The sequence below is a fragment of the Anser anser genome (assembly GCF_964211835.1).
Source record: "Anser anser genome assembly, chromosome: 2".
NCBI lineage: Eukaryota > Metazoa > Chordata > Aves > Anseriformes > Anatidae > Anser > Anser anser.
The window spans coordinates 54,273,998-54,301,911 of NC_139721.1; the positions used below are offsets into that span (position 1 = coordinate 54,273,998).

At 42.9% G+C, this 27,914-nt stretch overlaps 1 protein-coding gene across 3 annotated transcripts in view; it reads left to right on the forward strand.

Moving 5' to 3' along the window:
* The window catches only part of RALBP1 (ralA binding protein 1), a 34,596-nt gene that overhangs the window by 2,051 nt on the left and 4,631 nt on the right, over positions 1 to 27,914 (forward strand). For 2 of the 3 annotated variants that reach the window (XM_083826652.1, XM_083826651.1), the window contains exons 2-5: positions 15,924 to 16,217; positions 23,657 to 24,115; positions 25,881 to 26,230; positions 27,665 to 27,826. In XM_083826652.1, the coding sequence (XP_083682778.1) occupies positions 15,974 to 16,217; positions 23,657 to 24,115; positions 25,881 to 26,230; positions 27,665 to 27,826 (1,215 nt within the window). In that variant the 5' untranslated portion in view covers positions 15,924 to 15,973. Of the gene's footprint in view, positions 1 to 15,923; positions 16,218 to 23,277; positions 23,373 to 23,656; positions 24,116 to 25,880; positions 26,231 to 27,664; positions 27,827 to 27,914 lie in introns of those variants that run through there. The other variant, XM_083826653.1, reaches the window with a different exon arrangement.

Genomic DNA, 27,914 nt, shown 5'->3' on the forward strand with positions numbered 1-27,914 from the left:
AATTTGCAAATTGTTGCTTCAAAAAACCAAACCAACAGGAACAAAATCAACTGAGCTTGTCGTTGGGCTGGGAATAGCCTGCGGGAGCTTAGGCTGGATCGCCAGGCGTGTGGTGGCAAGAGGTGAGCGGTGCTCAGGCAGCAATTGTCTCCTGCCTGCCGTGGCAGAAGCCAGCAGGGTGAGGATGCAGGTGGACTTGTAGCAGAAGGAAGGGGGTTTTCCTGCCCACCCCTGGCTCATCCCTCACTTTTTGCTCTCAACCTCAGTGAATACAAATGGGTAAAGCCGTGTGGTACGGTGCGGTGACAGAGACGTTGATGGTGGTGGTGGTGGGAGGAAACGAGTCGCCCCTGAGGCTGAGTGACAGCAGGGATCCCGTGCAAATTCCTCCAGGTTTCTGTTCAGGCTGCGAAACAAAAGGGGTGGCTGCTTTCCTGGGGCAGTGCCCCGGGGAGGGATGTACAACTGCCTCGGGACGGGTGGGGAGCCAGTGCAGAGCGCTCAGCTGGAACGGATCCAGAGAAATGAGAGAGAGCGTACCAGGAAGCATCGCTGGTTTAGGTTGTACAAATAAAGTGTTGTGACAGTTTTGAACTAGCATGGAAGAATTTGTGAAAGAGATGAAGTAGAGTGGCTTCAGAGGGCAGTGTAATTTATTAGGGAGATAAAAAACAAAGTTAACAGCTAAACAAAACATGTCTTACAAAAAGCTTTTGGGAGATGTAATAGGAGTTCTAGGTGTCGTTTATTATTCCTTGTGAATTGAAAAAGCAGCAGCTTTGTTTTTTCTTATCTTATCTATGAATTCCAAGTATGTGTGCGAGACTGAGATCTACCAATTCAAAGACACGAGATCGCAATGTTCAGGAGCGATCAGCTCACAGCCAGTAGTGTTTCCTTTGGTACGTAAGAAAGATGTATTTAAATAGAGAACGTGGTTGGTTTTTTTTCTCGCATAGCTTCGGTAATACCAAGCAAAGAAAAATGCAAATAATAAACAGTTATGTTCTTGAGCAAGTCCCAGTTTCTTCCAGAAGCAGCTTGACGTAAGATCCTGAATAAAAAATGGCAACTAATTGCTTAATGGGTACAGAACTTTAAAATAATAAAGAAATAAATAATGAATAAACAAACTGGTTCTCACCAGTTGTTCAAACAATAATAATATCAGTCTGAATAATTAGAATAGTTCAGATGATCGTGGTATGTAACCTAGTTAGCATTAGCGTTGGTAGAGAAAATGTTTAGTTTTAAATACTCAAGCGACGTAGTCTTCTATGTACAGAAATAATCGTGTCATTGCTGCGTTGTTATTATAATAATTGAAGGAAGTGATTGAAGTCATTTCATCGTCGTTGGTGCACCCTTAATAGTTTGTCATCTGTCCACTTCCTTCAAGTGCTAGGAAAGTATGTAGACCTTAAGCGATCGATTCAGCTCTGAAATTTCTTAAAAAGAAGGATTATAGTTCTTGGTATGACCTCGTGGGCAGTCCCTAGCTTGCTTCCATCCAGACTGCTGTCTTTCCTGGAGGGAACGAGGAATGGCTGAATGATTTCTGCCAGCTATATACCGGCACCAAGAACAGAGCTGGGGAAGCCCTTGCCTCAGTGTGTCGAGATGCACAGTTTTAGCTTCTGGGGGAAAGGTGTTCTTGTACAACTATCTGCTGCCCTCTACTTCAGTGCAACGGAAGGGGTGGCTTTGGAAGTAGTAGCAGCAGCTTTCTCATTTCCACATTGCCTTTATTCACCTTGCTCACAAGGAGCTGAGCTTTTTCAGACTGGCTGGTTTGGTCCCTGGAGGCGTACAGGGGAAGAAAGGGATGAGCGCTGGCTGCTTGCGTGAGGAGGGACGGGGCCAGGGGGCTGCTGCAGAGGAAGAGTGCAGGGTGGGTGCAACTTTGGACCGAACTGGAAATGATTTTAAGCCAAGTAAATCTGGTCTCATGTTGCTGTTTTGTACATTTGATAGTTAGTAAAACACTACTTGCTTAATTCATGCAGCTGTGAAACAAAAATGCATTTTATCTGTATATTTTTGTCCTCCATAGTCTGAAAAATTTCACGTTTCTGTGTATATGATCTAGATTAAGTCAGTAACAAAATTCAGTTCCTGTTTTACAGCTTTGGTGGCATCCCTGGGCTTTTATATTAAGAATAACTGAGCTTCATGCTAGGAAAAAGACATCTGGCAGGAAGGAGCTCTTGGGACTGAACATCAAGCTGTGGTGCAACCATAGCTTGAGCTGGAAAAAGGGTTTTTAAAACCACCATATACGATAGCGGTACTGTTAACTTGACACCTCTGGAAAAAGAGCTGTCACACTGACAGAAATTGCAGCTTGCCTTTTTCACAAAAAAAATAGTAAGATTTTTGCAAGAACATCTCTTCTCTTTAAAACCATACCTAATTTTTAAAAATAGGAGTTGCACCTCAGATTAGAAGCTGCAATTTTAATGCAATTTTAATGTTTTTTTTCTGTAATAACTTGTGAAATTTAATATTTAACTTACCCTGGTAATTATGCTTATTGCTCTCCTCACATTTCTAGCCTGTCCAGGTGTGTTTTAAACATAAATTCACATCACCAGTCACAGAGCAACATTTTTTTGGATGTTGCAATGAAAACAAATTTTCACTGGTTTTTATTAGCAAGAAGTACATCGAATGCAAAATGCAAATTCCAAAGGTAAACATGCCAGCAACGAAACTCTCTTACTCCGTGGTATTAGTAGTGTTTTTCTACCCTGTTAATATGGAATTGCATGATTATTTTTTTCCTCTATTCAGTAATGTTGCCTGATAGAACATAGTAAATTTGCAGATATTTTACTATATTTGTGGCTTTAATATTGAGAACAAATTGTTATATAAAAGCATAATACCAGTCTGTATAAAGCCTAAGATATCTTCTTCTTTTAATTGAATGTGAAAAAAAGTATTTTCTGACACCCTCCTCTTTTAATTTTCACTTGAGGCTTCTTCAGAAATGATGCTGTTTTTTTTCAGACAGTATAAAGAGCTTTTCATATTTGATGGGATATTTTGATTGATTGAATGGGCTAGAAATATAAGACAGCTAATCTTAAATGAAAAGATTTTTCACAGGTCATGCTTCTGAAGTTTTAATCCAGAAATTTGGGTTTGCAGTTCTCCAAAACATATTGAACTCATGTGATCAAGTGGTTTTTTTTTATGTCTTGTTCTGAAAATGATTTTAAAAGAACCGAAACTCAACTTTCCAGGTGAAGGAGGAAGTGATGCATATATTCAGTCCTGATTTTGTTGTCTAGATGGCTCAGTGCATTAACGTATATTAATGTCACATGTAGGCATAGATTGAAATCGAGTTCTACAACAAAGATAATTAAAAAGAACTAATTTTCTGGCAACGACTATTGCAAACTTACCTTTGAATGTGCCAAAATCCTCTACCAAAAAAAAAAAAAAGAGAAGTTGCATCTGTTGTTCCCTTCAGTAGTCCTTTTGTGTGCTGACAATTTCACGGTGACCTGGCTTACCTTTCTCTGTCATGGTTCAGCTTTGTTTTGGTTACTAGTTCTTTCTAAGTTCTTCTTTCACAAGTAAGTTTTTAATACGCTATTCCAGCCAGACTTTGAAAGCCTCTAACACATACACAACTGTACGTCACACAGAAGCTTGTAGTTACTGTGTGTCATTAAGGCAGTCAGTTACAGATCTGTATTTTTCACAGGTAATTCATGTTAGGTGTTTTTTAGCCCTAAACAGCGAGGATTTTACCACTCTTAAAAATGCATTATACCAGCTGAGGCAGTTTTATTTTCTTTTTGAGGTGGGGGGAGGATGACACTATTTCGGCCTGTGTATAGCAGGGCTTCCGTTAAAGTACCTACACTAATTTTATTTAAAGTAACGTGACTTGTTGTGTAGGCAGGGCTACGCAGCAGGTGCGGGAAGGGCACTCAGACCTTGTTTTGTCCTGTGCTGTGCGATAATGAACTTCTTGGCCAGAGGTGGGACATGCCCTGTTTTAGCGTCTACTTGTGTAGTTACTCCATTCATTTTTATTATATTTAGTAATCAAGTTGAAAACAGCAATTGTTGTGCATTTGGTGGGGTAATGTGGGGGTTTTTTAATGATACCCTGAAGCTGGTTTTAGTTGAAGCTTGTTTTATCATACTCGAGCTGGTTTTAGCAAATGCATGTGAATTTAATCTGAAATTTTAAAGATGCCCATATGTTTTTGTAGAAAGCTGATGTTTCGTATGCCTTTTCTTGTAAGGCTGCCTGGCTACGAAGACTTGTGAGTATTGCAGGGTACGGCTGCTGCTGGAGCAGTGGGAAGCGGGCTCAAGGCACCTTCCCAATTCCCCTCCGTGGAGCTTGGTCCCTGCCGTGGGCTGTTGGCTGCGCACAGGTAGTACAGAGCCCAGCTGCCGCCCCACACGGCGTGGTGCCCCACCTTGCCCCATACCTGCTGGGGAGCGCTGGCAGTGCTCGGGGCACTTTGCAACATCTCCGCCCTGGGGGTGGTGATGTTAATCAGAAGTAACGATCTGCTGAGCTTATACATATTGAAATCGACTTTCCTCTTGGGTGGTGGGCGAAACTGGGGCAGAGGTGCAAAACAGAATTGGTCAGTTCCAACTCTAGGTAGGATACTGAACAAAATAGCAAAATTTGTAAGTTTACGTAAAGGCTAAATGCTTCACGTGGTCTTGATGAAGAGTTGGCGTTGGCATTAATGGGAATATGCCTGAAAAAAGGAGATCGTGTGGTCCTGTTCTTTGTGGAGAAACTCCTAAACCAAATTAATTTAAAAAGATCATTTTCTTTTACAGATAGGATCTGTACGATAGGCATTGGCCTCTATTTCAGCAGCTTGCGCTCCTGTAGATGTAACACGGGTCGATGAAGCAATTGCTTTGTTGGCATGACTCAATGCAGATCTCCAAATGAAATGAGCTATATCAGAAAAAAAAAATTGTTTTGGTGGATAAAACTGCTTGAGAAGTAAGGTTTTGCTAAAACTGCTGTGCTGGGAGCGCAGAAGAATCCCACTGTATCCATTACAGTTAGGTTGGGAAAACATTTGAGTGCAGCCCAGTCTGTAGTGGGTATGGGGGTACTGCAATTCCTGGTGAAGGCAGGATGGGCGGTTTTTCATTCACTTTGGTGTCAGGGTCAGTAGCCACTGATGTTACCTAGCTACTACACAGGACTCTTTATCTGCAACATCTTTGGTTTTGGCTGAGACACAAAATTAGTAAATAGTTTAAAAAAAAAAACGGTCAGAGAAGCTGTTATATAACCAGTTTCTCTGCATCAGAATCTATCTTTGCTTTTCCTTTCTGCTGCTACAGAACGAGCAACCACCACAGTTCTTTTTTCATATTCACCAAAAGTTGGATGTGATTCGCTTGAATTATATTGGATCATGCAGGGTTTTAAGGGTGAAAAAAATCATCCATAGAAACTGATCATCTGTGTCATGTGTCACATTTTGAAGGCATCCAAGTAAAGCTGTTTTTAGTTTCTAGTTAGGTTATGGAGTTGTCAGTTCAAGTGACAGCTTGTAATTTATAGAACTCTTCTTGTGTTCAATACATGCTGGCAAAAATTGAATGTAAAGCTCAAGAAACTTACTTTTCACAGTTTTAACACTAAAGGTTTGTATGGCATTATTTTTACTTTTAGGAAATGCTTATTTCTGGGAATGATAGGCCTCAGAACTGAATATTCGTTCATCGGTAAGACAAACATTAACGCTGAGCTGCCAGTTAAAGGATTATTATTTAACATCTTTGTTGGTGGCAGGGGACAGTGGGAGCGAGTGCACCCTCAGCAAGTTTGCCGATGACACCAAGCTGAGTGGTGTGGCTGACATGCAGGGGGGCAGGCATGCCATCCAGAAGGACCTGGACAGGCTGGAGAGGGGCATGTGCGAACCTCGTGGAGTTCAACAAGGCCAAGTGCAAGGTCCTGCACCTGGACCAGGGCAATCCCAAGCACAAATACAGGCTGGGTGGAGAGTGGGTTGAGGGCAGCCCTGAGGAGAAGGACCGGGGGGCGTTGGTTGATGAGAAGCTCAACATGAGCTGGCAGCGTGTCCTTGCAGCCCAGAAAGCCAACTGTATCCTGGGCTGCATCAAAAGCAGCGTGGCCAGCAGGGCGAGGGAGGTGATTCTCCACCTCTGCTCTGCCCTTGTGAGACCCCACCTGGAGCTCTGCATTCAGCTCTGGGGCCCCCAGCACAAGAAGGACATGGACCTACTGGAGCAAGTTCAGAGGAGGGCCACAAGGATGATCAGAGGGCTGGAGCACCTCTGCTATGAAGACAGGCTGAGGGAGTTGGGGTTGTTCAGCCTGGAGAAGAGAAGGCTCCACGGAGACCTTACAGCAGCCTGCCAGTACCTAAAGGGGGCCTACAGGAAAGCTGGGGAGGGACTCTTTGTCAGGGAGTGGAGTGATAGAAAAAGGGGAATGGCTTTAAGTTAAAAGAGGGGAAATTTAGTTTAGACATAGGGAAGAAATGCTTCACGCAGAGGGTGTGGTGAGGCCCTGGCACAGGCTGCCCAGAGAAGCTGTGGCTGCCCCATCCCTGGAGGTGCTCAAGGCCAGGCTGGATGGGGCTTTGGGCAACCTGCTCTGGTGGGAGGTGTCCCTGCCCATGGCAGGGGGGTTGGAACCGGGTGGTGTTTAAGGTCCTTTCCAACCCAACCATTGTGTGGTTCTGAAATGACTTGTGTAAAATGAACATAATGCTGTTTGAAAATTCAGTGGATTAAGGTAATGATCAAAATTCACTCAATTCAGCGAAGAAGCGTGGTGCTTCTAATTGATTTTTCTACATCCAGTCTCAAAGACAGTCTCTCAGCAGTGGGTTGAAAAGCGACACCGTCTGAATTAAGCATGCGGTGCTTCGTGCAGCATATGCGCTCTTTGTTGCTTCCTCTACATATTAAGCAGGGTTGTGCAGTGTAGCCAGGCTTTGTCTCTACCAAAGCGTACTGTGCGGTAGCACATGGCTTTCAGCGGGCAAACCGGCAGACACAAATCGCGAGATGCTCGCAGGGGGGCACACCTGTCCTGGTTTCCTTGTAACTGGCATGGGTAAGAAAGGTGTCGGTGCACATGCAGTGGCATTGGCCACTGTGTCTGCCTGTGTGTGCGTGAGCTGAGGGTGTTCCCAGGGCTTCCACAGAGCTGCTGGCAGGGGCCTCGAGGTGCTCTTGCACCGCTGCTGCTGTTGTTTGTGCCAGGCGAATTACTGTTGTCGCAGATATGCCAGTGTGTTATTGTGTATTTCTGGTGTATAGGCATGTCCCAGGCTTGTTACCAAGGTTCAAGCCATAGCAAAGTGTCTGTTATACTTGCTGTTTATGCTTGTCATTTTGCAGTATTAAAAAAAAAAGGGGGGGTCGGATTTAGACTCTGGGCCATAGGTTTTTGAATTGGGTGACAGAACTGAGCGAGCGGAGTTATAGCCTGGTTGAAAAACTGGGTTCTGGTTTTCCATAGTGTGATCCATCCTATTCAGTCTGTAGGTGCTCTAGAAAGGATATCAGAAATGCTTAAAACTGAAATCACAGAATATCCTGAGCTGGAAGGGACCCACAAGGATCACTGAGTCCAGCTCCTGGCTCCACATGGCACCACCCAAAAATCAGGCTACGTCTGAGCACCTTGTCCAAATGCTTCTTGAACTCCAGCAGCTCAGTGCTGTGACCCCTGCCCTGGGGAGCCTGTCCCAGTGCCCGATCACGCTATGGGTGCAGAACCTTTCCCTAACCCCCAGCCTGACCCTCCCCTGTCCCAGCCCCATGCCGTTCCCTCGGGTCCTGTCGCTGTCCCCAGAGAGCAGAGCTCAGCGCCTGCCCCTCCGCTCCCCTCGTGAGGGAGCTGCAGGCCGCCATGAGGCCTCCCCTCAGCCTGCTCTGCTCTGGGCCGAGCAAACCAAGGGGCCTCAGCTGCTCCTCATAAGTCTTCCCCTCCAGACCCTTCGCCACCTTTGCAGACCTCCTTTGGACACTCTCTAACAGCCTTATATCTCTCTTACACTGTGACACCCGAAACTGCACACAGCACTCGAGGTGGGGCCGCAGCAGAGCAGAGCAGGACAATCCCTTCCCCCAACTGGCTAGCCGTGCTGTGCCAGGACATGGTTGGCCCTTTTGGCTGCCAGGGCACACTGACACATGTTCACCTTACCATCAACCAGAACCCCCAGATCCCTTTCTGTAGGGCTGCTCTCCAGCCTCTTGTTCCCCAGTCTGCATGTTGGCCAGTCTGCCAGGGTTGCCCCATCCCAGGTACAGAATCCGGCACTTGCTCTTGTTGAACTTCGTATTGTTGGCGATTGCCCAGCCTCTAATTTGTCAAGATCTCTCTGCAAGGCACCTCTACCCTCAATGGAGTCAATTGCTCCTCCCAATTTAATGTTGTTCTCAAATGTATTTAGTATACCTTCAAGCCCTACATTGAAGTCATTTATGAAAACATTGAAGAGAACTGTCCCTAAAATCGAGCCCTGTGGAACCCCACTAGAGACTGGCAGCCAGCCTGATGTAACCCCATTTACTGTAACCCTTTGAGCTGGACCTGTCAGCCAGTTGTTCGCCCACCACATTATGTTTCTGTCTAGCTGTATGCTGGACATTCTGTCCTGAAGGACACTGTGAGAAACAGCATTGAAAGCTTTGCTGAAATCCTTACAGATTATATCAGCTGCCTTCCCTTGGTCAACTAGGTGGGTGACCTTGTCATAAGAGCAAATTAAGTTCATTAGACAGGACTTGCCCCTCGTGAACCCATGTTGGCTGTGACCAATGACCACATTGTATTTCAGGTATTTTTCAGTAACTCCCAGAATAATCTTCTCCATAGTTTTACCAGGCACTGAAGTGGGACTGACAGGCCTGTAATTACCTCAGTCTTCTTTCTTGCCCTTCCTGCAAATTGGAACAACGTTTGCCACCTTCCACTCAACTGGGACCTCTCCGGATTCCCTAGACCATTGAAAAATAATTGAGAGAGGTCTCGCAATGACACGAGCCGGCTCTCTGAGGACCCTGGGATGAATCCCATTGGGCCCCATGGACTTAAATGCATGCAGCTGGAGCAGCAAGTCCATAAAGTATTTGATGCCAAATCTGTCAGCTTCTAATCTGCCTTTTTTTTTTTTTCACTGTTGATTAGAACTTGCTTTTCAAGTAGCATTTTTAGTACATTCAGTTCAACCAGCCAGGGGGGTTGTTTTTGCTTTTGTTTTTTTTCAGACTGACTCCACTAAACGAACTTCTGTCTTCAAGCTGGCTGAGCTGAGGGAGTGGAGTGTGAGTGAATGATACCAGTAGTTGAAATCTGTGTGACAAACGGAATTGTCCTTAAACAAACTTGGTCCAGCACCTGATGAAAGTATAAAAATTAGAATTAATTCTCTAGATCATCAGTAGCTGTATGACTTGCTGCAGACCTGTGGTGACCAGGGATTAATTAGCTCTTAAAAAGACATGTCAGAAAATGTGAATTGTATAAAACTGAGGGCAAACAAAACCTGGGGTAATAGAAATTATATTTGTATTTTTAATAGAAATTGTTTATAGAAGTTGTTTAAAAAAATAAAAGTAAGCTGCACACCTTTTACTGTATTTTCCTCCCTTTCTCTTTTGTGGTAAAACTAGAAATTCCTGTTCTGTTGCACAAGTCTTAGTGCTGGCGCAAGTGGGAATTTGGGGAGATGGACAGGAGAAAGAGGGGCAGGATTGTCATACCAGGGATAGTTCTAAGGCCGATCTAAGTAATAATGTGGTGGGGTTTTTTCGAGAAGCATAGGAGGGTTTGATACGTTTGCAGGACAGTTTGTATTATCCAAGTCAGCTCTCAGTAGTTGAGCCTTTATATTTGGGCTGAAAAGCAACTGGCTGGGTTTCTTTGGCTGGTGTTTAAAAATCTAAAAAGCACTAACCAAATCCTTCAAGCTATTTCTGAGAATTAAGCTAGCAGGGAAGAAAATCCCTTTTCTGTAATGAAAAAATATTTCAGTAATCGGGATAACCTTGTTAATGCTATTTGTATTTTAAAGGGGATACCTAAGTCTGTCAGGAGATGGTCTCCCAAATTTCCTTGCTTGTGAGTGGACCGTACTTCTCAGAAGCCCTAAGTAGGACTGAATGTGGAAGAAACAGAAGGTAGGAAGGGAAAACCTAGGCAACAGCGAGCAGCCAAGTGAGATTAGATGAAGCACTGGGTGTGGAGAGGAGGAATGGTGAAACCGAAGTTGTGTGGGTCTAGGTGCTGAACACCTGGGTGGTGGAAGGAGGTTGTGAGAGAAGAGGGACAGGGCTGGTGGTGGAGGAACTGGGCTGCATGAGATGCACAGCGGGAGAAGGAATGGAGATAGTAAAGGAGAGGGATTGAGCCTGGAAGCTGTGGGGCTAGGCCATGGAATGGGAAACTAGTACACTGGACTTGAGCTACATTAGGGGCGTATTGGGATTGGGTTACTCTGGCAGCAAGACCATGGGAAATGGGAGCAGGCTTTGCAGAAGGGTTAGGCTAGAAAGTCCCAGGCAGCAGACCAGCACTTTCCCAAGAAGTTTGAAAAAAGAACTTATTCTCTGGGTGGGCAGTAGCAGTTGCAGTGCAGGTGTGTGACTAGTCAGGGTATTCTGCAAAAGTCTGGCCTGGTTACAGTGCCCATCAGCCTCATGAATCTGAGTCCAGACCTTCCTGAAGCTTTACTTAGTGCCAGGTATGGAGAGTGAATGACTCACGAGGGTTACTTCATGCTGTTTGTGTGATTACTCTGACTAGGGAAATTTTAAACTTGCTTTACTGGTCTACCTGATGCACTTCGCTTTCTCTTCCCATGATCACGTTGCCCTGTTCAACCAAGAAAGGGGCGCTGTTGGCGCACCTGGGGTCTGGTCGGCAGATAAAAGAGGCGGCCTCTGATGTCGGTTTGCTATTAGACTGCATGGCAACATGGCAGTTTAAAAAGTGGGAGAGCATAAGCAGTGTTTTGCATTAAGCTTTTCAATACATTGTAAAAATGAATTTATTTTTTTTTCCTGAAGGCAACTTTAACTGCTGTGTTTTATTACAGTAATAAAACTTCAGAGTGATTTCAGTAAAACATAAGCGGTGCATCAGGTTTAAGCTAGTAAAAACTTTGTTCTTTGCCTAAGTTGTTGCTGTAGTTGACAGATGTCAGCAAATACAAGATGATTAATTTTGGGCTTACTAAGCTATGTCGTCTTAGAAGGCCCACGGTTTTAATGGCTGCCCATGTTTTTGCAGAAGACGCTAGGTGCAGAACCTAGGCACATCTTGGGTGTTGTGTAGTTGCAGTAAGTAACTTGCTTCGAGCTCTCTTCTCATCTCCCAGTCATCTTTTCTAACCATCCGTCGTACCAGAGTACCACTCACAGTTTCTAAAGTGCTCTGACATGCTTAGACCACAGCTGGTAGCTGTTGTCCATTCCTCTGCCGCCTCACTACTTTCCGAAGTGGAGCTATGCTTATTACTAGGGTGATTTCGCCCCCGAGCAGTGTGCCTCCTGTCTTTCAGTAACATCACTTCTTCGCGTGTGGCCAGGAGTTTTGGGCTGAAGACCAGGGCTGATGAACACCGCTGTGTTCTGGACCCTGCTCTTGCGGAGTTAAGACAGCAGGGTTCTCACCGCCGAGTGAGCGTTCCCACTGCCTCCGGCCTCTGATCACTGACTTGCTGGGGCTATTTTCAGTGGGACATCCAGATTTTCAGTGTGTGGCAGAGTGGGATGACCTGGGGACATCCGCCACACTTCAGATGTGGTCTTGCGAAATTCTTGCAGCAAAATTCCCGGTGTCTTTTACTCTGCTCAGGAATTTTACGAAGCAGCATCTGTGCGTGCAATCACCTGCTTCAATTTGCTTCAGCTGTTGCAATTGGTTACAAGGCACAAAGTCACAACACAGGCTCAGTGCAAAACAGAAATAATGGAGCCTTTTGTACTGAATGAAAGAGAGCTGTGAGTTTGGTCTTTTAGGCTGGGCCTCTTTAATGTTTTGGTGCCAATTTTTGTGACACGCTGTAATAAGCGAGATCTATTGAAGTCGCCTGTCATGTCTCTCTGTCTTTGTTTTTCTGTGGCTTTGCCAAACCTCAGCTGTTTAACATTGATTTTCTTTCTTCTTAGACACATAGCTCAGGCTGAGTTTTTAGAGAAGAGTTCAGGTATTTTCAAAAATGAGGAAAATACATTTTTTTTTGCTTGTTTTAGTTCTGCAAGCATCTTCCTCTTCCCAACCCACATTCCTGTATTTGGTGTACGGTCTTGAAAGATGGTAGCGACAGCTAAGGAGTGTTTGTGTTAAGGATATGCCTTCTGCCCCCCCCTTGTTTAAATCTCTTTCAATTTACTCTTTCCTGGGGGGATAGAGGAAAGGTCAAAATGCTGCATACGTTCAGTAAAAGCTCTTTATTTTTCACACTCAGTTATTCTGAATGTTCAACTCCATGTTGGGCAGGAAGACACTCCCTGAAACTGCGTTTGGGAAGTACTGAAGAGAATAGGTAGGTCTGAGCAGGCACTGGAACTGGGAGAAATGCTTTGCTGCTGCCACGTAACAATTTTCTTGGCTCTTCTGGAGGAAGAATCAAAAGTCAAGCAAGCAGGAGCTGGTGGGACTCGAGGTGCCTGCTGTTGGCAGGGAGGCGAGGAAGGCAATTATTTCTTGCGGTACTAGGGAGAGGGGCTGAAGGCCGGTGGGAAGAGTGGGGACAAGGTGAGAAGATAAGGTAGATAATTACGAGGAAACAAGTGACTGCAGCAGAGAACATCATCTCAGAGGAAGCGGAAACTGATGGCTAATCAGGGAGAAAGGAGATGGAGAACTGCATCTGGAAGCAAGCAGCGTGCAGCTGGAGAGGAGGAACTGACTGGATAAAGAACAAGGGAGGGGCAAACATGAGCCTGAGCAAGGAGTGGGTCACAGAGGCCGAAGCATGTTGTGTGTGACCTGCTGAGGATGAAAAAGAAATCAGGCTGGAACTGTGGCAGTACTAGCAGCGGGCGGTAAAGAAAACAAAGCTCGAAATTACAGGGAAAATGCAGAGAACGAAGTGCAGTTTGGGGGATGAAGCTGTACCACAGACCTAAGGTGGTCAGAGAGGGGTTGGGTGCCTTCCTGGCACCGTGGCTTCAGAGGACTGATGCAGTAACAGACCGGGAAGAAAGGGTCACGGCGGAGAGAGGAGTTGGCAGGAGAAGGGTCCTGCTGGGGGGATCCGTGATTTTTCAGTCACGCCATCTCTTGCTGTCAGCAAATATCCGTGAAAGCCAGAGGAAGGGTGCAGAGCTGTGCAGCAGCACTGCGTTAACATCCATTAGCACAAGTGGAAGAGATTTCCGGGGTAGGCCTACGGCCCTGATTCTGCTGATAAGCCTTGATGGGACGGGATTGGAAGTTGCACATGTGGAAGAGTAGTGCTTTCTTAAAGCTGTAAAATAAAGAATATGAACCACAAGTGCTTTGTAATTTGTTGTATTTACAAATACTCATCATCATCTGTATTTTTTCTTAGTGTCTCTAGTTTAGCTAGAATAAAGAATGAACAATATAAAAGATCTCATGAATATTTTGTTTCCCTTCCTAATCCTGTGTCTCGCTGTGCCCTATTCAAATCCTTATCTGAGTAGCTGTTATTTCCATAACCACTCTGTGAGTGATCTCCTGCAGTGAGCTATTTTGTTTCATCTGTAATTAATTTTTCTCTCTGCTCTGCATACAGAGAACTGAAGGATGAGGGTTTAAAAATTAAGGGTGAAAAAAAAAAAAACAAACCAACCACCACCACTTAGCTGGACACATTTAAGATTATTAACCCGGCAAAACGCAATTTCGTGTTGTTTTCTGTATTCTCCCAATCTGTAAATAAGACCCCAGGAGCTGAGCAGCTGAGTAAAACACTGCTCTAGGATGTTGTGTAACGTGCCGGAGGCCAGAGGCGAGGCACCGCTTTTCCAGGTTGCTCTTTACATCCTTCACGGGGACCTTATCCTTTCCCTCTTCACGCTTACCTGTCCTGCCCACTCTAGACATAGACTGACTTGAAGATAAGGGGCATCCTATTCACTAAAAGAAATGATGTGTAGTATTTCTAATTTCATTCCGTGAGTTACTGTTGGTATGGTGTCTGCTGTTCAACAGCTTTTGGTAGGTTTTGGCAGGGCTGTTTGGGGGCTGTGGTTTTTTGGTGGATGACATAAAGAGAGGTGACACGTAGGAATTGTACGGCTCATTCCCGTACTCAGATGAGGTACGACCGTGCTGCCAGTCTGTGCCACCAGTAGTAGTGAATATGCTTCTGTAATTGCAAATTTTGACCTTTTTTGGGTATCTCTAAGCCTAAAGCTTTAGGGACCTGGACGTTGAGTTCTTGCTTAGCCAGTAGGTATCTTTTGTTTCCCTGAATGAGGATTTCATAAAATACTGGATATCTGTGGTCGGTTGTCTAGCTTAGCAAAGTGTTGGCTACTTTTTTCTTCGTTGTGAACTACCTGTCTGCGCTAAACAGCACGAGTACCGGCAGTGACTGCAGAGGCTAATGGCTAGGACAGAAGCCAGAGCTATTACGTTTGGATGTGCTGCTGTCGTAACTAAAATACTCGTGGAGATAGGTCTGATGTGGCCTTGTGTGCAACCTTAACGCGCTTTAATTCTGTTTTCTGAGGCAGTGGCTCCACAGCCACCTCGATGGCTTTGTCAGTTGCCGTGACATTTGCATGGCTGCGTAGACAGCCTGGTTATGGCTTTAAAAATTATCGTTCTTCCTTCTGTTTGTCTTCCAGTAGATTTAAGCAGTCCTTTAAACAGCAACGCAGCAGCACAGACTTGAGATGGATTAAAGTTAGTGTCTGACCATGACTTGAGCTGTCCTCCAACTACATGGATGGAAGTGTTTGTTGCTTTTTTCCCTGGGATTTGCTCTATTTTTCACAGAATCATAGAACATCCTGAGTTGGAAGGGACACACAAGGGTGACAGAGACCAACTCCTGTCTTTCCTTCCCTTGAAGGAAGGGGCCATATCTGAGGGGGACCATTGTAGGCAAAAAGGGCCAAATTCAGAAAGCTGACTCTGGAGCTATGACGTTCCACGAGGTGTAGCTCTTCCCAAGGAATTTCTGAAATATATTTATGTTAGGAAGACCTTTTTGCTTACAAGTTCCATTGCTAAAATTTATGTATTGCTCCTTCAGCAATTTTCATCTTAGTTTTTATTTTGCTACAACTCCCAAGCAAACAACATAACAGCATCTGGGTGCAGATGACCCAATATAACTTCTTCAAACTTGAAGTTGTGATTGCTGTAGATGATTAAAAAACTTGATTGTTCTTGTTCTACCTTCTTTACTTTGCATTAGCATGATCTGAAGATGGATTTGACTTCAAGACTCTTTTTTTCTGTCTTACTGCAACAGGCTAAGCAAGTTCTTATTTGCATCTATAAAATATGCTTGGGAAAGACGAAAATGATCTTTGTGCAGCTGCAGTGCTCACAAACACTCTGAGCTTCCAGACAATCCTATTTTACGTAACGAATTGAAAGTTAGCTGACTCTTTCATAATAAACATTAACAATCAGCATGCAAACTGCCTCTGAGTTCTGTAAGAGTTACTTCAAATGTAAAAACACGTACTTAATATGTAATGTTTTACATAGTATAAAGCAGGGGTGGCTGAAATAGCAGCTCTCTTACTCCTAATGGGCAGATTCTGCAAACACTGAGCTTAGGACCTGCTGTTATATTACTGCCTCGTGACATCAGTTTCAGTGTTCGTTGTAAACAGCGTTGCTGTCTGTAATATTTTCAGGACAGAGTTCTAAACAAGGTGTTTGAAAACCATTGCTTAAAATTGTGATGTTTTTATTTTTTCCCTTGCTACAGGTGTGATGGACAGGTAGCAGAAGATTTCACTTTGATATCAGGGAATCAGAATGACCGAGTGCTTCCTGCCTCCCACTAGCAGCCCCAGTGAACACCGTCGGGTAGAACACAGTGGGGGTCTTGCTCGTACTCCCAGCTCTGAAGAAATCAGTCCTACAAAATTCCCTGGGTTGTACCGCACCGGTGAGCCTTCGCCACCTCATGACAGCTTGCATGAGCCTCCAGATATAGTATCTGATGATGAAAAGGAGCATGGGAAGAAGAAAGGAAAATTTAAGAAGAAAGAAAAAAGAAGTGAGTAGGCAACTTGTCTTATTTCATGCTTACCATTTCTCTTTCTCTCTTTCTTTCTTTCTCAGAACTGCGTAGTATTCCCAGTGGTTTGCTGTTGTTTCTTTTTCCTTAAACCTGTTTAAGTGTGAAGGAATTGAACTTACTCAAACAGACTTTGTGCAATACCTGTTTCTCTTCCAAAAAATCCCCTAACCACATAAAGGATTGCATGGGCACAGGTGCCAAGCACATGCCAGAATTACCAATAAACATGTTTATCCAACGTCTTTAACAACGTGTTAGTGATTGCCTGGCACGGGGTTCTTACCTCATTATCTACTCCGATTCTAAGTTGAGGTTTTGAAGTGTATTTCGAAATACGTGCCGTTTGAAATTTTAGCTGAAACACTAGCTAAAATAAAACAGTAAGTGTGACCTGAATTTTACACTTCTAACTTTGGAAGAGTCAGTTTTAAGAACTTTGACCTTCTTCCTTTGTGACGCCTATATTCGGGGTTTACCATTGCATACCACCTCAAGTTTTCGTGAGCACACTGTACCACTGATGGAGGAGTAATAAAATGGGTCCTCTTTTCTTCAGCTTCTTAGTTTAGTCTAATCACGTGGTGTCCTCCAGCATTACTTAGGTATTATGGCAGAATTCAAAAATGTGCAAGCCAGCACCGAATTAGGAACTGGCAGGGTAAGGGTTGAAAGAAAGTAAAAGACTATAGAAGCTGTTATTTTCAGTGTATCTGTATCCAAACTGGAAACTTTCATTTAAGGGAAATACCCCCACCCAACCACCCAGAATAACAGAAGAGAAATCTTGATTCCCAACTTTGGAGTGGTGTAGAAAATTTTGGAAACGTGAAATTGCTTTTTTTGCCTATAATTTTCCTACATATTCTGAAAGAACAAAGCACTTAGAAATACAGAGCTGACACTGAGCACTCTCAGTATCAGAAAGATCCTTACTTTCCAACCCTCTAAAACCCAAGTATCACAGCCTGAATTTCAGAGATTTATGTTTTTAAACAAAGTTTCAAAATAATATTCATGTTCCTCCATTGCCTGTGTCTCAGAAGGCAGGAAGTTCTGGATGCCATTGTACCTTGCTACTTCTTAAAAGTGCAGTTTGGAAGATCAAAAACAGCGAGCCAGCACGCAATATTCTGGCATGTTAGAATGAAGATAGTGACTATTTGTAACAAGCACGCACATATTTAAATAATAACTCTTTAAGAATTTGCTGCCACAGCACTATAAATCAAACCAATTTCGAGAAATGCAGGAATTGTTGCTTCTGCCACAGTTTTGAAGGACTGTTGTTACTAACTAATGGCTGTGTGCCTAAAGGATACTGTAACTCAAAAATGTGTTATTCTTTAGTTAAAACTAACAGTTCAAGTTGGTACTTAAGAAAAACAATACCTTATTTTTTTTTTCTCTTGTAAATGACATTAACGTCATACTAATACTGAATTGGTGGTAGAAAAAAATCTGTATTAGTTGGATGGGTCTAAAATAAAGCCATTAGCTGGTTTTTTTTTCCTTCTTCGCACATCAACTTTCTTTTATAATTCTCAATGAGATGCCTCTAAATTTAGAATTGGTAGAGGTTAGCATTACACATAGCGTGGGTTTCTTTGTGGTGTAATTTGGCGTGTCTCCTGGCTATAGTCAAACTGAAGGATGAAGAGGAAAAATGCTTCTTCAGCAAATAAATGCGGGTCTGTGCGCATTAGCAAAGTAACTGCTTTCTTCCACAAGAGATTATAACGCATTGTGTAGCTGATGTAAAGCATTTTTGAAGCTTTAAAGATGTGAAAAATCATCAAAACCACAAAAATGCAAGCTGCAGGAAGAATCAAATTATCTCTTGCAGCTGTAACATAAAATGCATTCAGCACATCTTAGCCCTATTGTACGCATGTCATATAATTGTCAATCAGATGCAAGAGTAAGTTAAATAGAAAGCTTTCTCTCATGCAGTCCCAACATGGTCATTACTGTAAATATACTCTGAAGAGGCATTCTACTTATGTAATGGAACAAGGGTTCTTTACGGTTGCTTAACGTGGTTGATTTCAAGAATTCCCCTTCCAGCGTAGGCTCTTGTTGTTCCTTCCGTCCTTCGATTTTTTACTTTATTCCACCTTATTCTGTTGCATGTGCTCAGATTGTTTCTTTTCTCTGGCAGCTTTTCTTGCCCCCTGCTTTGATTTTTAGACAATACACAACCTGCTATGCTCATGTAATTTGGGATTTAAACAAACACGATCGAACATTTCATTGAGAAGTCAATGAATGTCAAAAGACAAGTGTTGATATTACATGATGACAGAGTGAATGTGTATTGAAATTAAAATATTACTGAATCAATGACATTGTCATCCAAACTCCTGAAACTGTATGCAAGTTTAATCCTGCAAAGATTTGGGGGTATTTTTTAATAGTTTTAATTGTAAATTACAGTAATGCTTTAAGAACAGGAGGGTATATGGAGAGAGAAGGACAAATATCCCATGGTTATTTGGTTTAGTTTTTCAGATAAATCTTACCTGCAGAAGTAAAGTACTCCTAGCTTCAGTAGTATTATGTATTGAAAAAAAAAAGGTATGCTTGCAAGGGATCACTATATGGGTAATATAATGATTTGATATTTTTAATGTTAGTGGCAATAACCTAATAATACACAGCAATTATTCTGAGAAAAAATGCTAAAGATGTTTTGGAAAAGGTAAAAAAAAAAATAAAAATTAAATGGCATATTGTTTTCATGTGCCTGTGATATTTATTCCCCACTCCTCTGTGATAGCCAGAATGGAGGTCAGCTGTGGAGTGAGTTATTTTAGGTGACTTAAGGGGTTAAAATGAATTTTCTTTTTACAGGGATAGTTTTAATTTGAATCTATTTCCTGACTCAAAACAACCCTTGTGCATGCAAGAATTTGTGCTGTGGCAGCATGGGAGCAAAACCAGATTTTGTTTGAAGCAGTAATGGTTTATATGAGAGAGTGACCAGAATAACTGATGTTACAAAATAAATGGTTAACCTCCTTTCAGTAATCATGTGCTGATAAAGTCATAAAAGATGCAGTTCCTTACAAAAGATCATAAGAAATACTTATGAAGAAAAAGCTATTCCATCCATTAAAATTTCTGTAGGAGAGCAGTTTCAGAGAGTCTCTTGTGTATCTTACTCTGCTTGTACGTTTTACTTCTCAGATTGATACCACTGAGCAGGATGGGCTCAATATGGAGCTAGGATTTTTTTATTTGTAATAATTTTCTTTAAATAATTCTTCAGAAAATAGAGAATCAGTTGAACTGTAAGCTAAACTGTCTTGTGAAGGGGTAACAGTATCTTCTGAATTTTTCAGGAAATCTTTTTGAAGTCTGAATCCCTAATCTGCTGGGGAAGATTTCCCATGTTTTTGGGGGATGTAGATGAGACCATAAATACTCCTGCTGCTAACTTGGGGACCTGCTCTGAACACTGTTTGGTCTCCAGCTGTGTGCTAACCTTTATCTTCTATCTTGTGTGGGGTTCAGGGAATCTGCAGCTCTTTCTGACGGGCACCAACAGCTAGAAGATAGGAGCCTGTCATCGTCCTATGGGATTTTTCTCCTAACTAATTTCTGCTCAGGAATGTATCAGCAGTGTGGCTGTCTGGCAGCCATACAAAAGCGCTAATGGTATTCCCAGCTGTTCCAGATAAAGCCCTGAAATGATGAGTTGTCTCTGCGCTTATGATCTTTCACTTCTGTGCGAAATGCTGATGTAAATGAGTTCTAGCAGTGGAGACCAAGTCTTCAGAGAGAGGTCTGTTAGAAATTGTGAGGAGGCCATTGTCATCTTGCACAATAACTGAGTGCCTGCCATTGGAAGGAAAACGTTATTTTTATTGTTTTCATGTGTTGAGCAGCTCTGAATACAGTTTCCAGGTCTACAGAATAAGACATCACTGGAATTTTCTGCCCATGATGCACATGAGAGCAAACTCCTTTTGCTCTCTTTGCAAGGGGAAGCACAGCAATGTGAGTGCAGAATTTGTTTGGGAGTGATCGGATTTTATTACTGAGCTGAATGTTTATTAAAAGCAAAGCGATATAATTGAAAGTTGGATAGTAAGTGTTGATAGCATCTGTAAGCTGGAAATTTCTATTAATAATAACAATCCATCGTGTGCTCAAGGAGAGGAAATAGAAGCCATCTACCCAAGCTCATTATACTTATGTGTCGTCCTTACTATTTTATTTAGAAAGGGTATACAGGTTGGTGGCAAACCCTCTGACAAACTGAAGTTAAATAACTAATATTAACATTGCTCTTTGGCCTTTGTAGTCACGTTTGACCTACCAATCTTCTGTGTGTAAAAACGGTCCGTGTTCTCTTGTAGTGAGCTAACTGCAGAGGCATGCAGGTCCCCAGGGAACCAAAATAAGATAGAGAAGTGTAAATGACGTGAAAGCCATCAGAAACCCGATGCACAAAATCTGTCTTATGGTAGGTTTGCAGTGTTGCAGTTCTGCATAATGCAACCCTTTGTGTTAACAGTAAATGCTACAGCGTGAATTTATAGCTTCGTTGTGGGGGTTCAGAAAATGAGAAGTACTCCCGAGTTTGCAGACTGATACAAACTGATAGAAACTTCGTCACTGCATGACAAAGCTTTTAATCCTGTAAATTAGATGTTACCAGAGTAACACTGAGTCTTTTAATATATTTAAGAGTTTTTCAGTATTTTAGTAAGGTAAGAGCTATATTTGCAACATCATGTTTAGCTACAGTAAAAGCATTCAATAATGTAAATTTGTGGAGTTCTAAAGATGCTGGAGCAAGGAACTAAAGGTAGTCCAGTTGTTACATTTGTGGGATTGAAGTATTTATTAAATTGATACTTATCCCCAGTAGGTGCAGGAAAATGTCTTTGACACGTATTAGTGTGGTGGGAAACGCAGGATGTTAGTACTGAAAGTCTTGAGGAAACAGTGAACAGAAATAGTTCACTAGTGATAGGTAATTGTTCTTTTTATTTATCAAGTGCTTTTGATGAACAACCTAAATTTATAGAAAAGAGAATTTATTGTATCTCTGATGAAACAGATTACAGTGATTTTATTACCAGAACTGTGGTTACTTCTAAGTAGAGTCAGCCTGGTCTGAGAGACGTAGAAGCTCCCACATATAGGTTTAGGTGAGAGATTCCCTGTGAATCTGTAATTAGTGTATCTTTCTAAACTTTGACTTACATTGCTGAGACAGATTCAAGTAGACTGGTTATGCCTGTGACTTGCTGCTTCTTGTCTTCTCACAAAGTCGAGAAATACCAGTTTCAGGAACGTGCCGTTGCTGGTATTACGTTACCAAATATCTGGAAGAGCACTAAGGCTTGCGTTGCGACATCAAGCACGGAGAGAGGCGACAGGGGCGCTTTGCCTGCTGCTGAAATCGGCCTCCGAGCGTGGTCCCTTCTGCTGGTGCTGGGAACGTGCTGGTGGTGGTGGTCACAGTGCTGTGCCAGGGGAACCCTGCAGCTGGGGGAGCTGTTGGGGCTAGCCACTGGGAAGTTTTGGGCTCTGTCTGGCGAAGATTTAGCTTTCTGCTCAGGAATTACACCCGTGAACCCTGTCCTAACTCTCAGTGCCAGTCCCATCTCAATCTCCCAAAACCTAACGGTGAAGTTCTCAGCAGTTCTCTCCTTATCACAGTGGGACTGGAGTCCTTAGTCCTTACCCATTCCAATTTTTAGTTTACAAAGAGAGTGAGCGATGAAGTAGCCAGTAAACTAGGAGGATTAGACCTGGTTGCTGGTCGTTCTCCAGTTAACATTTGCATTTTTATATTAAAAATTCACTTGGACAGTGCGCAGGTCTTTCTCCTTTCTTCCATGAAAGTGCTTGTGTTTGGTAGGCCTAGGAAAGAGCCCAGGAAGGGAAAGCTGGTCAAACAGTTGTAATTCTTTGATGGTAGTCCCATGTTTTAATAGATTTCGTATTTTTGACTATTAAAAACTACCTTCCACAAAGCAGACGAAGAGGCTTCCAAATACAGACGGCCTCTTGGATGTGCTGAAATTGCGCTGAGAAGCTCTGCAGCTTAGTGTGCTTTAGAGCTGGAAGAAGAGAAGACAGTTGTGAATGTCTGCTGGTTCTTCTGCACGAGATCTTTTACCTGCAAACATTACAGCATGTGATCTTGCCCATTATGCTTTCTCGTGTAATCTAAGGAAGGGGGTGATGTTCTACCACCCGAAGTTATTCCCTCAGAAGCAGTACTTGGCTGTGAGCATGCCTCCTCGCTCAGGCACAGGCACTCACTGCCTGTAGGCAGCAGAAAAATGTCAAAACAGCTGTGTGATGGGGCATCACATTGAAGCAAAAGCTCATTTTCCACTGTGCTGGGGGGCCTGGTCTGTGCAAAGGACAGGTAAAATGTCTCCTTTGTTGAACAGGTTTCAGGCTTGCCTTCCCCATACGGGGCTCTGTGTATGTAAAATCACAGTTCATTGACTTGTAAGTCGCTCTGGTTTGTGCGTTGGTTTAGGTCGTGCTTTTTGGGGGTGGGTGGTGGTGGTTTGCTTTTTGTTGGGGTGGGTTGGTTGTTTTTTTTGTTTTCGTAATCTACCTTTAAAGATTTCCTTGTTCTTGCCTGGAGGCTAGGCAGGGCTAGCTGCAGAGGCGGAATTAGTAAAAGCCCTGGTGCCCTGGTGTTTTAAATGACGCTTGGTGTTTTGCTGCTGAGACAGTGCCTTCTGCCCATGGACTCGTTTGAAGCTCTCCCACATGCTTGTTAAGACAAACATACAGCTTCACCGGCAGGTATTGTGCTAGTGGTACTGCAATTGTTTTATTCTTCCAGTGGAAAAGTAAGTGCGCTTGGACTTTTTACTTTTTTTTGACTTTTTTTTGAGGCTGAAATTTCATTAACTTCATGCTCATTTGAAAATGCGTAATATTTTGGAGTGGGGTTGGGGAGTTAAGTGACTGAAGTGTAGTTTGGTCTTAAGTCTGTTAGACTTACGTGTGTGTAGTGGCTGATCCTTAACAGCAACTCTTATACTGTTGATTACAGGAACATAGAGAAGTTGCCAGACAGTTGTTTTTATTTTGCATTTCCTTCACTATTAAATGGGAAACTAGCCCTTAGGATGGACATTGCCATTATGAGTAAGTACACAAAGTATTAATTGTTTAGATTGTTCAGGAGCCGTGGGGCTTCTTTGATGCAACTGTGCGACCTTCCTTTAGTCTTATTTACACTTATTTACACACTGTTACACTTAATTGTGTAACAACTGTAGGAAACCTTCCGAAGAGTCAGGCAGGCGCTGCTTTACCACATAACTGCTCTCTCCTTATATATTACCTTTTCTCTCCTAGTTATGTGTCTAGAAAGTGAGCAAACTTACAGCTGTCCTCTTGCTTTTCCTCTTGCCCTCCTTTCCTACCAGCCGAAGGTTACGCTGCCTTTCAAGAGGACAGCTCCGGTGATGAGGCTGAAAGCCCTTCCAAGTTGAAGCGGTCCAAGGGAATACATGTCTTCAAGAAGCCCAGCTTTTCCAAAAAAAAGGAAAAGGATTTTAAAATAAAAGAGAAACCCAAAGATGAAAAACACAAGGAAGACAAGCATAAGGAAGACAAGCATAAAGAGAAGAAGTCAAAAGACTTAACTGCAGCAGATGTTGTAAAACAGTGGAAAGAGAAGAAGAAAAAGAAAAAGCCGATTCAAGAGACAGAGATACCTCAAGTGGATGTTCCAAGTCACAGACCTGTGTTTGGCATTCCTTTGTCTGATGCAGTGGACAGGACCATGATGTACGACGGCATCCGCCTGCCAGCAGTTTTCCGTGAATGTATAGATTACGTAGAGAAGTATGGCATGAAGTGCGAAGGCATCTACAGAGTTTCAGGTACTGCGGGCACACTGGCGTGCAGGTTGTTAAGATCTTGCGCGTTTCTTATTGTTTTACCACTTTCAACACCTTGAGACACTGTTTAGAGCTGCATTGGTTTCAGTTATCTAAAAGATAATCAGGTAGCTACAGTTCAGCAAACCCCTCGGGCTGCGATACCAGAGAAGTTGCTAATATGAGGGTACTGCTAATGGCAGTAAACATACACAGCTTTGGGCCGTTTCTGATAGGATGGTAATTACGAATAAACCTCACTGGATTGGCAAGCTTGCACATAATTTTGATTATTTTTTTTTACTTGTGCATTAAGAATTACTACGCTAATTGATGGGAAAGGCAAAGAAGAGAAGTAGCCCTTTTATTACTTAAGCTTCCCACTGTTGCTTTTTCCGTTGTGTTTTTTTTTCAAAAAATCTCCTTTTGTTTGAGCAGAGTCACTAATAGGCAGAAAATGCAAGTTTCGGCATTTAGACTTAGCCACAGCAAGGATAATTAACCATGGCAGTTGTGTAACACCAGCTTACATAAATCGGAGTCGGTTTTAGCCATGTTAAACAAAACAGTCCCTTTGTGAGCTCCTCGTGCACTAAATCTCGTGTAAGTACTTCCGTGTGAATGTTTAGGGGAGCAAGAACGAGTGAGAAAAGGAGCTTGAAGAGAAGCTTTTGAAACAAGTTATGATCTAGCACTGCAAAGCAGCAATCGAACAAATTTTCAAGGCTTCATTAAGCTGCCTTTATGCTGCTATTTTGCGTGGTATTTGGTAGGGATGCATAAATGCCACAGCAGTTTAAGCAGTTTCTTAGTCTTGCCTGTTGGAACAGCCTGTTTGTATGTTTTTTTCAAGGCACGATGCGTTGGGAATTTTCACGGAGGGTTTGTTTTCTGTAAGGCATTTTTGACGTTTGTGCTTCCTAGGTGTTCTCCAGTGCAACAGCACCCTCTTGTGTGTGTAAGATTGTTTAAAGGGAGAGCTCAGAAAGACAATTGCAGCGGCTTAGCAGTTGTGACAACTTATTTGGACGTGAAATAGAGCACAATTTACCTGGCATTAGCCATGGGCTAGGTGCGCCTAGTTTTGTTTACTGGATGCGAGCCGAGCCGTGGCAATGCATTAAGTCAGTGAAAGTCAGGTGAGGATTTGAGCTTTAAGAACAAAACTTGCCTGACTTTTGGAAGATCTGAATATCACTGAGCTATAAAAACGCCGTGCAGACAGTATTGGCAAGGCTGAATAATTACGTGAACACGTGTTTATTCATACAGTGCCTCGAACCAAGAATCCGGCGTGAGATTCCTCCAGCTGGAAACCTGGGAACTAGAAGGCAAGGGGTTTGTTTTGCCAGAGGAAGGCCGATACGTAGAACTCGTTGCACGGTGCTTGAGTTGATAAGACTGTGTTTGCTTAGGGCTGTAGAACTGAACAGCCTGAAAGAAGTCAGATAAATGATTGTTTTTACATTCCCCCATCCTTCCTTGCTTATTCATGTTCCCTGATGCAAGGGAATCCACTGACCTCGGTTCTGATTCAGAACGTCAGACGTGCTCTGGTTCAGCCTCATAGGAGAGTTCAGTGCTTTCAGATGCAGCGATCAAGTAATTTCAAGTCATGATTTTAACTTTGTCACATGTAGATAACCTTTAGAGGTATTCCTCAATTAATTTGTAAGGAGAGGTGCATCTCAAAAAAACAGAAACATTTCTAACTATTGCACGTTTACAGTTGAAGATTTCCCTTAATTCTTGATCTAAATATTTTAAGGAATAAAATCAAAAGTCGATGAGCTAAAAGCAGCCTACGATCGAGAAGAATCTCCCAACCTGGAAGAATACGAGCCCAATACTGTAGCCAGCTTGCTGAAACAATACCTACGAGAACTGCCTGAAAATTTGCTTACCAAAGAGCTAATGCCCCGCTTTGAGGATGCCTGTGGAAAGAGCACAGAAGCTGAGAAGGTTCAGGAGTGCCAGAGGTTGCTGAAAGAGCTGCCGGAGTGTAACCATCTCCTCATCTCGTGGCTGGTTGTGCATATGGACCACGTTATTGCAAAGGAACTGGAAACGAAGATGAACATCCAGAACATTTCCATAGTGCTCAGCCCGACTGTCCAGGTACGTGCCCCACACCGCAAGCGTTAGGGCAGAACTTCAGCCCACAAAAGATTTAGGAATAGGAATTCTCTTGCAGGTGTGAGTCAGGTACTGTCTGATAGAGTTAAGCTAAATTACAGCTCCTCTTTATACCTTGGGAACCTGAAATGCAGAGAGGGGGGAACAAAAGACTCTCTGAATGTGAGCTTGCATACTACGGATCTGATGTCTGGGTTATTACGGAGGCACTACAACGATCGCTGTCAGAGGTTTTAATTGTGTTGTAACACAAGTAATTTAATGTTGAATTCATCCCGTAAGTCATGCAGATACAGAATTTCTGTGTTTCTGATTCGGTGGTAAGCTAGTGAAGACTATTTTGTTGCTTCATTTTAGTATCAAGCCAACAAACCCTGTGCTGCAAATGGATCTTCCTGGTGCAGTAGTGACTTGGGATAATGGCTCTGGTGTCTGCAGTCAGATCGCTGACTTCATTTTCTAGGAAGACTGTGTGGCTTCTGGATTGGTTAATTCCTCAAAAAAACAACTTTACATTAAACGCAGCTCAGAATGGGTCCTGTTCACGATGGGAACATGGCACTGGGTGTGGGGCTTGTAGAAGAAGATCCACACTTCAGAAAAGCTTTGCTTTTTTATTAGGAGTTTAGGTGGAGGCCCAGCAGCAAAAGGGCTGGGTATTATTCTCTGCTGTTTTGCTGTGCCAGTCATTTTCTTGCTAACAAAAGCAGCAACAATTAATGTAAAATGATGCAGGCTCAATCATGCTTTCTTGTGAAGCAGATTTTAGCAATTAAAATACAGGTAGTGGCAATTCTAATCCTTTTCAGGATAAATTTTTGAATTTTATTGGATGATGTAGTATCAAAATCCGTATTTGCATCTGTCCCATGTTAAAGCAAGGAATACAGTACCAGCTCCTTTCAACTACTTTTTTTTTTTCCTACTATTTTCAATCATCTGAGAGAGAAGTTGTAGAAAATACTTTGAATTTTTGGGAGGGGAGAGAAGGTGGCCAGCCATAGCACAGTATGGTTGGTGTTCCCCTCTTACCTGCTGCTATCACTAACTCCCTTTATGTGGTCAAGAAGAAAAATTTAATTAATTTCTACGTTACTTAAATTCTATATGAATATAAGTGATGGAAATAACTGTGGTAGGGTGAGACATGAAAATTTCAAGCTTAATCATGAAAACGCCTCAGCTGCACAGACAAGAGACAGCACAGTGATTCCTTGAGGCCAGTACTGGGCCATCTGAAGTAGAATTGTTGATCCAGCTTTTAATCTTTTTGCGCAAACTAACACTTACTGCTTACAGAAGCAGATACTAAAGGCTGCTGTATTTCTAGAGAAAGATGTTATGCTTCACAGATGCAGATGATGTGAAGAAATCATCTTAACCAGTGTTCTTAACCGCCCTGCCCTTTCTTTGCAGATCAGCAACCGTGTCCTCTATGTATTTTTTACACATGTCCAGGAGTTCTTTGGGAATGTGACCCTAAAACAGGTGACAAAACCTCTTCGTTGGTCAAATATGGCAACCATGCCAGCGCTTCCAGAAACACAAGAAAGCATCAAAGAAGAAATCAGACGACAGGTTGGTAATTACTTCAGTGTTCCTGTTTACTACTGAATGCGTCAAGTCCAGGACAAAGATAAATTCTTATAAGCGTATAATAATACGC